Below are 16011 nucleotides of genomic sequence, written 5' to 3' on the forward strand. Positions count from 1 at the left end.
TTGTTTAAAATCATTTGTAAATCTTTACAATGTTGCAGATGTCAATCAAATTTGATTGAATACTGCTTTATCATTTTATAACATTGCTGTTGATTGCCCATCGTTCGAGTATATATTTTTTCATTGAAGATTTACGAAAGACTGCAATTCAATAATGGATCATGATGTGAGTTAAAGATTGTGATAATGGATTTTTGGGGGGTCTGGCAGATATTGAATTGTATAGTCACTTTTGTGAGTATTTCAGGTTTGTCTGCATCAGCTTATTGCTTTTTAGACGGATCCTTACTTTCAGCAAGCCCTGTGGCTTAGCTGGTTAAAGCACCTGCCTAGTAAGCGTGAGATCCTGGTTTCGAATGGCAGCAGTGCTTTTTCACTGCATTATCTCTCCGTGCAATCGCATGTATAAGGTTATGTTTTTCATTCTGCACATTCCTGGGCTCTGATAAGACCTTTCACTATCTCTGCTGCCGGTTTGTCAGGTGATGTTGAGAGGACAAGAGGGACATTTGTTAGGGTTTGTTCATTTTGTTGGTCGGACGTGGAGCAATTTAAGAAAATATACAAGTAACTGTCAGCCAGTAAAGAGACATGAAGAAGATAGTAATTTCTCTCTTGTATAATGAAAAGGCCATGAGTGCACTCCTGAGATATATGAGAAGACTAAACATGATTGATTGTTACACTTTTTTTTTTTTCATTACAATATAGAAACTATTAATGGAAAACATCAGATTGGATCCCTCTGTCTTTAACACGTACACGTCTCTTCTCTGTCCTGCCTCCAAAAACCTAAACAAATCTCTGTCTCACTTTTTAGGAGCTACAGTCTGAAGAAGGGACAGTTGGAGAGGGACTATGCACAGGTAAGACTGGCTTGACTTTGTGCTAAATATGTGCTTAACAAACATTGAAGAATCAGGACAAAAGACTGTAATTCAACTAATGTGATTGTGAGTTATAAAGTTTGTGATATGGATTGACAGATATTGATTAGTATAAAGTCACTGTTGTGAAAGTATTTCAGGTTTGTCTGCATCTGTTAATTGCTCGGGAACTAATTCCCAGCAGGCGTTGTGGCTTAGTTGGTCAAAGCGCCTGTCTAGTAAACAGGAGATCCTGGGTTCGAATATCAGCAGTGCCTTCTCAGTTGGAGAGATTGTAGTTCTCCATACCTACTATAATCAACGGGAACTACTGTGCAAATGTCAATGCTTTCATTTTGTTCATTAAAAGTGATATGTTATGTATTTAGCATGAGGTAGCCTCAGGAGTATTAAATGAGATATACTGTCTAAACTTTTTAAAATATAGCTTTCAAATTTGTGAACACATAAACAAGTGACAGTACTTCAGCTTTAGAACTCTGCCAAAGCCTGATCCAAATCAGAAGCTGTGCATTGCCTTGTGCACTTGGACTGCAATACTTTGTTTGCAGATAAAACCTTGGTTGGTCAGACAAAACCCTACCACTTTGTGTTTATAACTTAATGTAATAACTTGCTTTGTTCAAACCCAGTGCAGTGCAGCAGCTCCCACAGTGCAACACTCATGTGCGTGAGGATTTTGTGTTGATGGAAAAGGAGATGTGCATTGTCAGTATGTTAGTTTTAGAACTCCTCTAAAGGCTGACCACAAGACTCAGAGGTTGTGCTTCAAGCACTGAGCTAAACTTTCAGCACATTTGTCAACATTAAACCTAAATTGCTTAAACTGTTAAATGAATGCTGTTGTTTCAAGCAACTGACCTTAATCAGAGTATGTGAGAAGCCAAACACTTTAGAAAAGACTGAGAAACTAACTAAAACATTGTAATGCTCAAATGAAAGTCTTGAGTAATAAACTGCAACTTTGCTTTGGAGACCCTATTTGGGTCACGCAGTGAGAACGACTCCTGTGCAGATACCATGCTTTAATCCTCTTTTAAAGATATGACCACATTTTATGTTGGTTGATGAAAATCTGAATTTTTGCTCGCTCACCTTACCAACTTAAAATCGGATAAAAACAAGATTTTGAGGGGGAGTATATACTGTATGTGCAGCAAATTTTGATAAAGAGCTTTCTAAAATTAGATCTTTTTCAATTTGATTCAGTATAAAAACTCACTTGCTCCAGGCCACATTTGAATTCATTTCCCATATTCCTGTTGGGTTATTCATAGATTTCCTCCCTCTTTCTTGTTTACTTCCAGTCATTCTGTCTGTCTTTTTTCAGATTTATGAAATGCTGAATAGTAATCATGAATCTTGTAGGATAGAGACAGCTGCAACCCCTGGCCTGATTGTTTTGCACATTTTACAGTTGTTGTGAATGCGTCTGACTTGGATAATCTCCTGCTGCGTTCTTAATATATTAAAGGCAAACTCAAGAAACTGTTCGAACCCAATATTCCGGACATTCTCCAGAGCCCATGTCTGAAAAAAAGAAGGAAGGAGTTGCTAGTCTATACTGCTTTAAATTCAAGATTTTATATTTTGAGGCAAGCAAACTTAAGCGCGCTGAATTAAGTTAATGTTAATGTTGATTATTTCGAGCTAAAAGGCTATATCAGCAACATCAATATTCAGACTTGGGGGAAGATAAAGTGTTTATATTTCTAAGCACGGTGAGAATGACTGAAGGATCACTCGAGGGCAGACGGACTTGGTTGGAGATACTTGATGATGATTCTAAGGACGTTTGTTACATCAGCTAGCAGCACTTACGAACCAAGTGACATAAATGGCCTTGGTAAAGATCTCACAAGGAATGAGTGTTGTTAAGGTTTTAATGGCACTACTTCTCTTACTGACACTACACATTGATCTGGTACTAAAACTCTACTGTTACTTTGCTCTTTTTGTTATTTTCTTTAAGAGAAAGAAGAAATAAATGTTTGTGCGGTAGTTGGCCTGCAGCCCCTAAATCACTGCTCTGAGTGACATGAAACAGAAACTGTGAATTAATGAACGACAGCTGAGATGATGCTCTTTTTCATATTGAATTTCTGAACACACTCGTAACAATCAGATGGCTCATAGTTACTTTTAATCAAATAAACTCCATGTGACAGCTTCAGGCTGCTAGCATACAGATGAACTACGAGCTCAGCAGCGGACTACTGTGCAATTTTCTGCCTGTTTGTGATAGACTTCCTCTACGTGTGTCCAAAGATTACTTGTGTTTCTGTTACATGCAAAATACTTTTTACGCTTGTGGCAATGTTTCTTGTTAGCATGAACTCTGGTGAGGTATAACCACATTTTTAAACATCAAGCTCTCTCCACAATTGTCATTAAGAACAGCAAAGTGTGTGTGTGCTGGTGCTGTAGTATGTGAGAGAGCTGCCCCTGCCCCTCTGACAGAGATCTCTCCCCGTGATTGAGAAAAGTGAAAAAATGTATCATGAATAAATGTCTTAGGAAACATCCATACCAATACGTTTTTGTTTAATAATTTAGTTTTCAAACTTAAACGATCTCAGTCCACACAAGCGTTTTTTGCTCATCAGTTGTAACCACCGTCCATACTAACACCCCTGAAAAAACATATATCACATGACTCACTGAGCATGCACATGTCGGGGGAGACAGGAAGCATTTGGTTGTTAGTTGCACAACTGTCACAGATTGCTTGCATAATAGCTTGCCTCATTCGCATGTAAGTAGTTGTACACTGTAAAATGCAGAATTTAACTGCACAACAGCACAGACAACAAGCTCAGCACCTTGTAATTGATTATCCATGTTGCATTCTACACAGGTAGCTGAGGCTAATGCTGGTTGTTTTCTTCCAGAAGAGGGTCATGTGATAGGAACCTGACAAATCAGCAAAAGTTACGTCTTGACCGAAAAGGCATCAACAAGACAACAGCAAGCGGTTGTGAGTGTCTCCGTCATCGTTTCCAAACATCTCTGTTTCTGCCCCTCCATATCAAAATGTGGCCCTGGAGTTTTCAAACTAAAATGGGGCCATCAGTGTTTCCAAACTTCTCCATTTTAGCAGCTCTCAAACTTTAGAGAAGTGTGCGTTTTCAAATGAAAACATAGTAATGTGGATGTAGGCTTATTCAGAATTGTTGGTGAAAGAAATATGCAAGATAACTTTTAAGTTGGAATAATAAATAAGAAAATCTATTTTCTTATATTCTCCAGTCCAGAGAGCAGAACCTTTAACGTTGGAGCTTATCAATACTAAAGTCTTTAACAGTTTAGCCCCAGGTTTTGTACCACACTGGTGGGACTCCCTACCTGTCAGTCAGAACTGAAGAATCCTGAAACGTCTTCAATTATCTACAACCATGTCCAGTTTCTTTTTATTCAACTTTTCTTGGATACGAATGAGCAGCATGACTGAGTATCCGCACAGACGACTGAAGAATCCCACCTCGATACGATGAAATTATTTCCATCAGTAGGACAGCCACTTTGTAGTGTGCTGCAGATTTGTCAGGGTGCACAAAATTCTAAATACATATCCCAGTAGAAGGCTGCATCAGCACTCTCCTCTAACTAAGAATTAGCTGAGCAGTGTGCTAGTAGAAACCAACCAGAGCCTGTCGCCAACAATGTGAGGGACTGTCTGATTTTCATTATGTTTTAATGCAGATGAACTTAAGCTCCCGTCACACACGTTCACAGTTCATACACATCCATATAGAAACTCTGGAAAATGCTCTCAGCTGCAAAATCCTTCTGTAGCTGAATGAAAAAATGATAATACATTATCCATCCAACATATTAACGTCTTTGCTCTGTGCAGCTGTCCACACAAATAACCCCATTTTGTTTCCCTTATATCCATATATATATATAAACATGAGAAGATGAGGATGTGTCTGTGTGTGTCTATTTGCATGTGGTTTGTTAGTTTCCTGTGGTTAGCCCCTCTGGTTTCAGACACTCATTATCTTCCCCTCTTCACTGTGTAACGTTCTTTCTCCATCTCTCACTATTCTCCCTCAGCACTGTCACCTTAGAAATAGAGGTTGCCTAGCAACACCCCCCCCCTTACTCAGTAGGACAATGGATTCTCTCCTAATTGTAGGTGTGTGCACGTATGTGTGCGTATTAATGTGTGTGGGAATGTCTGAGAGCCCTGATTACTTATATAGACGCTTGATTAATAGAACATGGATTTTGTGTCAACACCTAAGAAGCAAACTTATGCTTTTCTCCCCTTCCTCTTTATCACCGGAGCATTTTATCACGACACATATGCCCTTGCCGTCCTCTCTCTCTCTCTCCCTTTCCACTCTCCACTTGTAGTCGTGGTAGTTGACCGCTCATTGGCCCCCTCCTGGCGACACGGACAGAAGAGCCAGACGGAGGGAAAGCGAGAGGAAGAGGAGACGGGAGAGGGGGGACACAAGCAGCAAGGGAGAGAGGCAGACGCAGGGAAAGAAACTGACACAAGGATTTAACAAAGCAGAGAAAGATGCTGTCATTTAACCTTTGTCCCTTTACTGTGTCAAACCAGACATCACATCTGTGAAGGAGTCACCAGCAATTACCAGCCGTCGATCAAAACGCTCCATGTTTTTCCCTGTGTGTGTGTGTGTGCATGAGTGTTAGCATGTGAGTGTAGTGAGTGAGCTATTTGTCCCGTATTCGTCTCCCACGATCAACATAACTGGAATAGTTTTAGGCTGGGGTCACACTTCACTGGACTGCCCAAAAAGGCCAGCCCGCGCTGTGGCTGTCGCTGTGGGTCGTGTCCCTCTGCATGCCACATGTGAATCAGCTGTAACATCATGAATCTTTTTCCATTGTCTTTAAGTTTTCTAACTACAACTGTGAATTCTTAGGTTTGGTTTATACATCAGAACTGAAACAGTGATAATGTAAAACACACTCAAAACTTCTCCATCACCTGCTATCTCTATATTTGTCTCACCATTTCTTCTTCATACTGCACAGAACTATAATAACTATCTTGTTATTCAAGCACTTACATTCATTAAGTATTCGATCACCGCTGATTTTTTTGTTAAATAAATGCTTTATAAGTCAGAGAAGACACAAGGTAAGAAATAGGAATGTGTTGACTTCTCCTCTCACTTATGCCCTGACTTCACCACAGCTTACTCTGCAGATGTGAATCTCAAAGCAAACCCAACCGCGCACACACGCACACACACACACACACACACACACACACACACACACACACACACACACAAACACGCACACATTTACGAGGCAGGGAGCTGCAGGGCAGAGGAGTGCAGACAGGAAGAGATGGGAGAGAAATTCAAGTATATTGATTTAAGAGGAGGCTGAGAAAGTAGGGGGTGTTGAAAAGGCAGATACACACAAAGGCTGGAAGAAATCGGAGAGAGAGACAGCGGCGAAAGTGACAGAGCCAGAGACATGATAACACAAGTGTGTTAAAGAGCCAAGAGTAAACAGAAGGATGAACTATCACTGTAACTTTCAGCGCAATTGTTTGGATGAACGATCAGAGATTTCCTCATAACAGCTTACAGCTCAATTAAGTAAACTCTAAAGTAATCTTCAGTTGCTGCTGTTTGGACAAACAAAGACAGAATCAGGTGTAGTAGAACAACTTCATAGTAAATATGTTTGCTGTTATGGGTATCAGGGAGCAACAATTACATCACCTTGTTTTGATCTGTAATGGTTACGTCTCTCTTTGACTTATGTGTAATTTAGAAAATGACAGAATGGAGCTCCATTTTACAGTGATGATAATAATCACAGGCCATTAGATTAGTAAGATACAGACCTAAAATACACAACACTCAACAACATAAGCCGTTTTCAGACATGAACTCCAGAAAACTTCAGGAGGAAGGACAATGTGGATAAATTGCGCTGCTATCTTTCCAAGTTGACCACTTTGTCAGCGTCATCTGTGTGTATGACACCTCGCTTTCATAAAACATAGATAACCTGATAATATTTGTATTCTTTTTGTCCCTGTATACTTAATGACCGTTGCCTGTCAACAACACGGCCACTCCTTCACTGGGAATTTTGCTGCTGTATTCTCACATAGGCTCACTTGGACATTTTCCAAATATTTTACTAGTGGGCTGGCAGGAGAAGTTCCAGAAAATGTGCAGAACATTTTAGGAAAATTAGTTCAGTGCATGTCTGAGAGCAGCTATTCAGTCTCTCTTTCTCTTCTTTTTACTTTTCTTTTCTAGCAACCTCTCTCTCTCTCTCTCTCTCTCTCTCTCTCTCTCTCTCTCTCTCTCTCTCTCTCTCTCTCTCACACACACACACACAATGGTCTCCTCAGGATATCCTTCTGTCTCGGTACCCTGTTTATCCTCCTGATCACAAAAACAGGAGGTATGTGTGTTATTTTGTCTGTTTCATTGTATGCTTGTGTATTACATGGAGCTGTTCTGCTCCACGTATACCACACAGGAAGGGCACAGGGGTTGCCATAGCAACACACTGTTCAGGTGGTTGTCAGGTGATGACAGGAGAGAAAGGGGGGGGCAGGGTGCAGGCGTGAGATGTCCTGTACAAAATAAAAAGAATGGAGGAAGGATAGAGAGAGAAAGATGAAAAGGAATGTAAATGTAGAAAAAAGCAGAAGAAAATAAAAAGAGCTAGAAGGAGACAGTGAAGGGAAAGTGGGAAAGCATCCGAAATCCATCCTCCCGAGTTGGCCAACAGCCTCTCAGTGAAGCTGTCACAATCAGTGGTGTGCACTGGTGTGCTTCTCACCATTCAGTCATTGCCAAGTTTAGCAGCCATAGCTCTTCCTCAGATAGCGGGCCTGTCATCACAGACTCATTGAGGATACTTTACGTTGTATGCTGGCATTAAAAAAAGGTTTGAAGCCAGGAAAAGTACGAGGTCTGTATCTTGACTGACTGGGTCACCATTAGATAACATCACTCCTACTACTTAATGTCATAGACGATGCTCCAACATATAAGCCTGCAACACTCACAATATTTTGAATTCCCAGTGGGTATAGTGGTTGCTGTAATTGTTCCTCCTCCCCATCCTGGTGTTAAAGTGACTTCTTCCTATAGACTATTCTCGTGTAAGAAGGTCGGCTAGCAACAGAAGTTGCAAGTTTAAGCTGGTTTCAGACATGCACTGAAATTTTCTGGAAGGGCTGTATCTGAATACATAAACGTCCAAGTCAGTTGCTTGTTTTTTTGGAACTTTTCCTGCCTCCCTTGTAAAATGTTTTCGGACAGTGAGCGAGTTTCTAACACGCAACGGATGCAAAACTGAAAAAAAACAAAGAGAATACTGTCTGAAAAAGAGGTTCTATACACACAGAAGATGGTCAGTAAGATGTCAACTTGAAAAGAAAGTGAGATTCAAGAGCTTTTGATGATGAGGGCTAATGCCAGTTTTGATGCTAATGAATTTATATGTCACGTTTTTGCGTCCTGCGTATACCCAGACGTTACCCCTCACCTGAATGTTCAGGACATGTTCCTGTTGTTGTGAACGTGTCTGACCCAGACAATTTCCTGCTCCATTCTTCGTATGTGAAAAACAAACTCCGGAAAATATCCCGACCTAATTTTCCGGGCATTTTCTGGAGTTCATGTCTGAAAACAGCTCATGTCTATAGGATTTGAGTAAGAATGTGAACGTGTGGTGTGAAAGTCAAGCTGTCAGATGAGTCCTCCTAAAAGCCTGGCCCCTCACAGTCAATGGTTGTTTCAGCTGTCAGTCACTGTTCTCTCTCCAACACACAAGTGCATACAACATACATGGTATTTCACACATAAAACTTGCACCATTAAAATAATGTTTATACAGCAGGGAGGGGAATTACATCACTGGCACTTTTGATGCAATTTGAATGTTGAATGTCACACAGTCTCTTTTTTTAACAAAGACACACATTCTCACAGTCTTTCATCAAAAACATTCACACCCACTCCACCCTTCCCCAGAGAGTGACAGACAGAGCAGTCGACTATTCTTGAAGCAAACGTGTTTCCTCATGTGTGGGACAGTGCAGGTTTTGTGTGTTTCTGTGTGCCTAAGTCTCTTTAAAAGCTTTTTAATCATTAAGGTCTGATACTGCCTCTCTGAATGTACAAGCACTGGTCTATGATGTAGGTGTTTTTATAAGTGTCATGCAATATTACCATGTTTTTATTATGATTTTCATTGTATAAATACCCAGGGACAACAGATGGAAAGTAGTACTGTGCTACATCTAGTGCAGTGTATAAATTGCACATTGAACAAACTAATAAAGAAAGTAAAATTCAAGAAAGAAGGAAAAATAAACCCATAGAAAACCAGCAATAGAGTTACAGAAGAAGTACAGTCTTCTGGCCTCATTCACCATTTGTGAAAGGTATAAAGGGCAAGATGAGAGAAAGAGAAAAGAGAGAGGTGATTCAAGGAACGGGAGAAAAAGAAGAAATTTGAAAATGGAGACAACCAAACAGCTGATATGAGAGAGAGAGGGTGAGTGGAAAGATGATGAGGATATGTGGGGATTCCTGTTGGGGTGATGGGGACGAGAGGACAAATAGAGTAACATTTGGAAAATATACCTGTGAGAATGCTAACGTTAATAATTTGAAAGTAAAATGAAAGATAGACAGAGAGTTGATGACTGGGAGACGGAGGAGGAGATTACATTTACATTCAGATTGATGTGATGAATATTAGTGTGTCCCCAAGCTCTGTGTGTTGATCCTGATTGGATTGTTGTAGCTTTTGTTGTGGTTTGTTAGCATCTGTTTTATTAATAAGGATTTACACGCCTACCCACCCCTACACACACACACTCTCTTATTTATCCATAGATCTCACAAGCACGCAGGGGTAGAGTGTCTGCAATTTGCTGCCTCTGACCCAGTGACACAGTCCAGAAGATGTAGGTTATCTTTTCTGGCAGCTTTTGGGTTTCTGCTCATACACACAGGAGCTGTTTGGGGATTCACTGTTGCTGACTCAGAGATGATCCATCTTTATACTGGTGTTTGTTTACTGAGTGCATAAGTCAAGATTTTGGCTGCATGCTTGAAATAGAAATATAATATCACTGCAAAAAATGAAATCAAAAAATAAAGGACCATCCTTTTCATATTATCTGACATTTTTTCATATTTTCATTTATTCAGTGAAATGTTTAAATGAATTATATAACCTAAGAACACTGAACAGTAGGCATGTTTTTTTCTGTCCAGAAAATTGGGTCTGGACATTTTCCAGAGTTTGTCTTTCACATATGAAGAACGCAGCAGGAGATTGTCCAAGTTAGACAAGGAAGATGTGTGGAACATTAGGGGATGGCACCTGAGTATATCATGCAGGAGGTAGAATAGGACATATAAGTTGTGTAAAGCACATGTTTTTGTTTACTGCATGTCGTCAGCGGCATCAGACTTTATCGACAAAGGCTTTCGAATCTCGTTGTCTCGATGTCAACTTGGAAAGATTTACTAAAATTGAACTCCAACCTTACTATGTTAAGTGCTTTGAGATAATGAATGTTAGGATTTACAAATATAATTGAATTGAATTGAATTACATTTTCTGATGTCTTCTAGGTTTATGGCACCTCTTTTTCATCATGAGATTTTTGTATTCTTTTGGTTTTTATCAGTTTTCCATCTGCCATGTGTTAGAAAGGTCAACGCATCCACTTACCTGCTGGGAATTTTCAGGACATTTTCCTGCTGCAATCTCATTTTGGCATACTCGCACATTTTTCAGAAATTTTGCTACAGGGGCTGGCAGGAAGTTGTATCAGGAGGAACTGACTCGGACATTTGCGTTCCCACATACAGCCCCTCCAGAAAATATGCGGATTTCAGTGCATCTCTGAAAGCAGCTTATGAACAAGTTGCATCAGAATCTGTTCTGCAATATTCAGCCTCATGAATTGTAATTTTAAGGTTTCAGGAAGATTTATGTTTTCTGACAGCGGGAATTTACCACAAACTCACTATTCAGATACTCTAGCATTAATTATTCTCACTGTTTTATTTTCACTACTGCTTTCAGGCTCTGCAGAAATTAGCAAGTCAGTACCTCAAGAGAGACTGGCCTGGAATCAACCCTGATGACCAGAGAACAGACTACAGGTGGGTTTGTGTGTTCAGTCATATTTTCCATAAAGCAAAATTTGGTCTACAGCACAATCACAAGTCATTATTTATTGTAACAAAGGCATTGTAACATAAAACCTTGAACTGAAAGTTAGAAATAAAGGAATTGACTCTAGCTGTAGGTTCTAGCAGCAGCATTTTCCCACACATTCATATTGTTTTTTAATCCCACAGTGGCAGCCACAAACTGGTATTGGGAATTACAATTTTCTGCCTCTCTGCAGGAAAACTCAATGATTTTTTAAAAACCAATTGTTCTTAGGACTGTGAGTTATAGATCAGCTACTGAGCAGTGTTGTTGTTCGTTTTCTCTCCAACCAGGAATGTGTACGCAGTGTGGAGGTCCTATTTAGAAGGTACAGTGCAGGTGAGCCAGTCCAGGCTCAACGTGTGTGACAACTACAAGGGTCAAGTATCAGACCTCGCTAAGACTGTTAGACTCTACAAGGAACAGCAGCTCAAAAAAGTGAGTGGATGTGTGGATAGTCGGGAGTTACTCATAGCTTCCTGAAGCAATCTTTGTTATCTCTGGTAGCCTTGTTCCACGCACTCAACACTGACTGAACATGAGTCACGTTGCTCTGCTCTTTCTTTAACTACTCGCCTGTTTTCCTCTTTCCCTTTGCAGACCATAGATCAGTTGAGTGGCATTCAGGCAGAGCTGCAGGAGTCAGTTAAGGAGTTGGCGAAAGCCAAGAAAAAATACTACGACTCTGAGCAGGTTGCCCACGCTGTACGGGAGAAGGCGGACATAGAGGCCAAGTAAGTTCACCAGGGAACCGCGAATGGGTGTGTGTGTGTGTATGTGTGTGTGTATGTTTGAAGGGATAAACGTAAAAACAACTGTGCACTCAATACCCCATAATGACAAGGTGAAAACAGTACTTTACTCAGTACTTGAAGTACCTTTGAGAGCAATTATGGCAGGTATAGGGAATCCTTGACTTATCAAGGGCCATTTCAGTTTACATCCTTCATGGGCCATATTAAATTATTATATCACATATCACACTAACCTCTTTAATGCGATGGTTGGACCTGCTTCTCTCTGGTGAGGCGCCTGATGATGATGCTTCTTGTAGATGATTTTCCAGGTCAGTCTTGAGTGGAACCAAGTCTTTTTAAGACTTACTGTACTTTTAAAACGAGCTGCTTACAGCAGCAGCTTTGCTGCTCAATTAATTCATGTTATAAGTTGTTGGGTACAGTAGCCCGTATTGAGCAAAGCAAATATGTTCAGATCCTTTTGTTTACGTTTCATGTCCTAAAACCTCTCACCAAATACCAGAGGGAGTCATGTATACTCAGCACTGTATTCAGGTGTCACAGCAGGCTGTTGTGATAGTGTTACTCCTTTCCATTTGCACAGATACGCCTCAGTTGCGTTTGCAGCTGTTTGTCTACATCTCCGCAATGGAGTATAATCAAGTCCTTATGTCAATGTGATATTTTAGATTACTTTTTTTTTTAATAGATTAGCAAAATTTCTAAAATGATGTCTTCTCTTTGTCATTATGTGGCATTGTTGAATGATAAACAAATAAATGCTTACTTTTAACTTTTTAATATATTTAAATAAGGTGTAGGGTTCTGATTACTTCCTGAATGCACTGTATATGAGTGTAAAGTACAGATGTGATAATGACGGTACACTTTTGAAATGGAAATATATTTACTGTGTGAATGAGAATGTATGTATCTGATTATCAAACTGAAAGTATATATGAGAAAGGATAACATATGTATGTGAGAGGCCCAGAATATGTCCTGTGTGGCACTGAAAGAAAAAGGTATCTGTTGCTTTCAGTGTAGATTAAAATATGGATTTTTCCTGTGCCATTTGTTTCTGCTATAGGGATTCAGGGATTTTTGCTTTGTAGTCACAGTTGGTACCAAAATTTGATCCAACCTTGATGAGTGTTGCTTTACCCCTATGTAGCTCTAGCTATAGAGGCATTTCCACCTCACTGAATTCCAGACTCCAGTTAGCATCCACATCAATTGGCCAATGAGCTCTTTTCTGTACTCTATCGCTGAGTGGAAAGTCACAGCCTCAGAAATTACTGCATTGCCTTTTTTGCCATTGCATGAGTGGATGTGTGTGTATTTCATTAGCAAGAAACTGCGAGTCATTAGTCTCTGTCAGGCAGGAGAGCCGCATGGGAAGATGATGATGAAGAGACACAACACAATCTTTATACATCCAACACTACTTGGTGCAGGGGAACATAGAACCATATAATGCAGACACACACATTAAAGGCAAGCGACAGACATTTTCACACACCCCTAATGTATTTTCCATCTGATGTGAGAGGTTATGGAATACGTATGGCCACACACACACATGCACACACACAGGCTCTCTATCATTTTGTCAGGCAGGTCTTTTTCTGATGTCACCATGATTATAAATCCTGATGGCTGGATCAGGTTGAGATTTATTGGTGTCAAGCCTGAGACTGTTCAGGGTCAATTTATGATGACTTCAGTAAATCAGAGGTTAAAGAGCAGAGTTATGATGTTGTAGAAATGCCCAGAGCTTTTTCTCCCTCTACCTTAATATGTTGAATTAAATGAATCAATGTGAATGAATCAAGTAGCAATGTGGTATTTAAACATACACCAATGTGTTTTTAGTTTTTGGCATTCTTAAGTGCACAGGGATAGATAACATCATGTTACTTTTTTATTTTTATTAATATGAGATATGGATGCATTATTCATCAAGATTAACTTATTTGTTTGCTGTATTTTTTTCCAGGTCTAAATTGGGGCTTTTTCAGTCGAGAATTAGTTTACAGAAAGCAAGTGTAAAGGTAAGAGGGCTCACTCACAAAAGCTGCTTTCAGACATACACTGAACTCTGCAGATACTCTCACTGTCAGAGTGAGAGCCTCACACAGAAACCCAGTTTCTGTGGACTCTCTGCCTGGCCTCCTAATATTAAGTCCATAGAAATTCAGGAGCATCCGATGTATGAACACAGCGGGGATCCCCCACTGGATTAACTGCAAGTGAGTGCGGGGGTTGATGCAAAAATAAAAAAAAATGAAAAACGAAAGAAATATAAAGAAAATCATGTAATCTACGCAGCAGAGTTAATACGTCACTTCCTGCCCCTGTCTGCTGCACCCGGCTGCTGCACCTCTCGTCTGAATCCTGTAGAGGATTTGTTGCTGTTGTGAACGTGTCTGTGCAGAGAACCTCCTGCATTGTGCATGTGTGAAAGGCAAACACTGGGTAAACTCTGAACCCAATTCTCTGGACTTTACCCACAGGTCATGTCTGAAAAAGGCTAAAGACACAAACATAACACTCCTTCTAAAGACAGAGCCTTTCAAGCAGACTCTTTTAACCAGAACCTAAAAACTCCACCTGATGCTTAAAGCCTTTGTCTTCCTCTGTACTACATCAATGCAATTTTGTCTTTCTCTTTTTGGTTTCAGCTAAAAGCGAAGCGAAGTGACTGCAACTCCAAGGCGACACAGGCCAGGAATGACTACTTGCTAACGCTAGCTGCTGCCAACGCTCATCATGACCGCTACTATCACACAGATCTACTGCACTGCATACAGGTATTTATGGAGTGAATCCACAAGTTCTTTTCACAAATGTGTAAATCAGACTCCAGTAAGCAGAAGGTTCACATTTTAATGCTGTAACCACAGTTTCCTTTACTAAAACTACCACTGATTTAAGAGTCTTACACACTAATAATACCCAGAGGGATTCTCCGGGAACGGCAGGACGCATTTTCTGGTTCCAAAAATGTCAAAGAGGGAAGTTTATTTGAATCAAAGCTCAATTTACGATAAGCGTCTCCCTTTTATCAGAGCACAAAGTCATACTAGCTCTAAGTTTGGCTGTACCATTGAAAACCATACATGAAAAAGTGATGATTTCAGAGTTTTGAGTCTTTAAAGAATGTTCCCTGGATTTGAAGGGGGGCTTATGTGAAGAGAATTGCTGCAATATGAGCTGTCTGGATGTCTGCTCTTAACAAATGATTGGTGGGCATGAAATTATGATTTTCCAAATATTGAATGAGGGATTAACAGAAGACTTTGAGGTAGTGTGTCATTTTTAAAGACTGTTTTATTGAGAGAATAGAAAATAGTCATCAGAGGATAGATGCAAATAACTGGAGCATCAACGAAGGTTTCATTTTCTGTGTGCAGTGAATATTGTTTTGAGCTCATAATCGGATCTGACACCTTCATATGACGTGCAGCTGTGCATGTCTGTCGATTTAAATGTGTCTGTGGGATGTGGGCTTCATGGTTTGTTAGGGTGCTCAAAGCGCTCAGTTGTGACACAGAAGCTGATTCAGTGTCACCCTTAATATTTTTCTGCCGTCTTTGTTTGCCAAGCTGCTATTTTTGTGTACAAACACCATGTTCCCTCTGGTTGTACATGACCTTTCTAGTTCATACACAAAATCAAAACAGGAATTAATCTCAAACAACCAAATAAATCTGGGCCTGTTGATCGGTTATGTTCACTAACACAAAAAAAACTAACAATGATACATGATTAATGCCTTAATCTGGTAATAATCTTAATAGTAGTAATAATAATAATAATAATAATAAACAAATAAAGTGTGCATGCAAACATGCCGGCAAACACATATCTACAAGTTCATACACAAAACGACAGTCTGCCTTCGGGCTGGGTGATATGGCATACAGGTAAAAACTATATATCGATAATTGTGACGATCAATGTCACATTATTATTTATTTAAATTTTTAAGATTATTATTTTGCTACTGAGTAGAGGTTGTGTTTTCCTCCTCACTTGTGTGGAAACCAGACCCAAGCCGTTCCCGGACAAAATCTTTGAATTGATATTGTGGTTCAGTCACATTGGCTGCTTGATGTTTTACACTACACGTGCCTGAAATCAGGGAAAACATCAGACTCGGGTCAGGTTCAAATAAAAAA

The 16011-nt window shown here is 39.9% G+C and overlaps 1 protein-coding gene and 1 non-coding gene across 5 annotated transcripts in view; both read left to right on the plus strand.

Moving 5' to 3' along the window:
• Positions 1–16011, plus strand: part of LOC117772862 (F-BAR and double SH3 domains protein 2-like) — a 79300-nt gene that overhangs the window by 29772 nt on the left and 33517 nt on the right. For all 4 annotated transcript variants that reach the window (XM_034604400.1, XM_034604399.1, XM_034604401.1 and 1 more), the window contains exons 3-8: positions 821–866; positions 10959–11038; positions 11384–11528; positions 11691–11824; positions 13827–13881; positions 14512–14640. In XM_034604400.1, coding sequence (XP_034460291.1) covers positions 821–866; positions 10959–11038; positions 11384–11528; positions 11691–11824; positions 13827–13881; positions 14512–14640 — 589 coding nt within the window. The remainder of the gene's footprint in view (positions 1–820; positions 867–10958; positions 11039–11383; positions 11529–11690; positions 11825–13826; positions 13882–14511; positions 14641–16011) is intronic.
• trnat-agu lies at positions 1071–1144 on the plus strand. The gene has a single exon. It is a non-coding gene; the product is annotated as a tRNA-Thr (tRNA).

The sequence above is a fragment of the Hippoglossus hippoglossus genome, chromosome 13 (genome assembly GCF_009819705.1).
Source record: "Hippoglossus hippoglossus isolate fHipHip1 chromosome 13, fHipHip1.pri, whole genome shotgun sequence".
In the NCBI taxonomy this organism is placed as follows: Eukaryota; Metazoa; Chordata; class Actinopteri; order Pleuronectiformes; family Pleuronectidae; genus Hippoglossus; species Hippoglossus hippoglossus.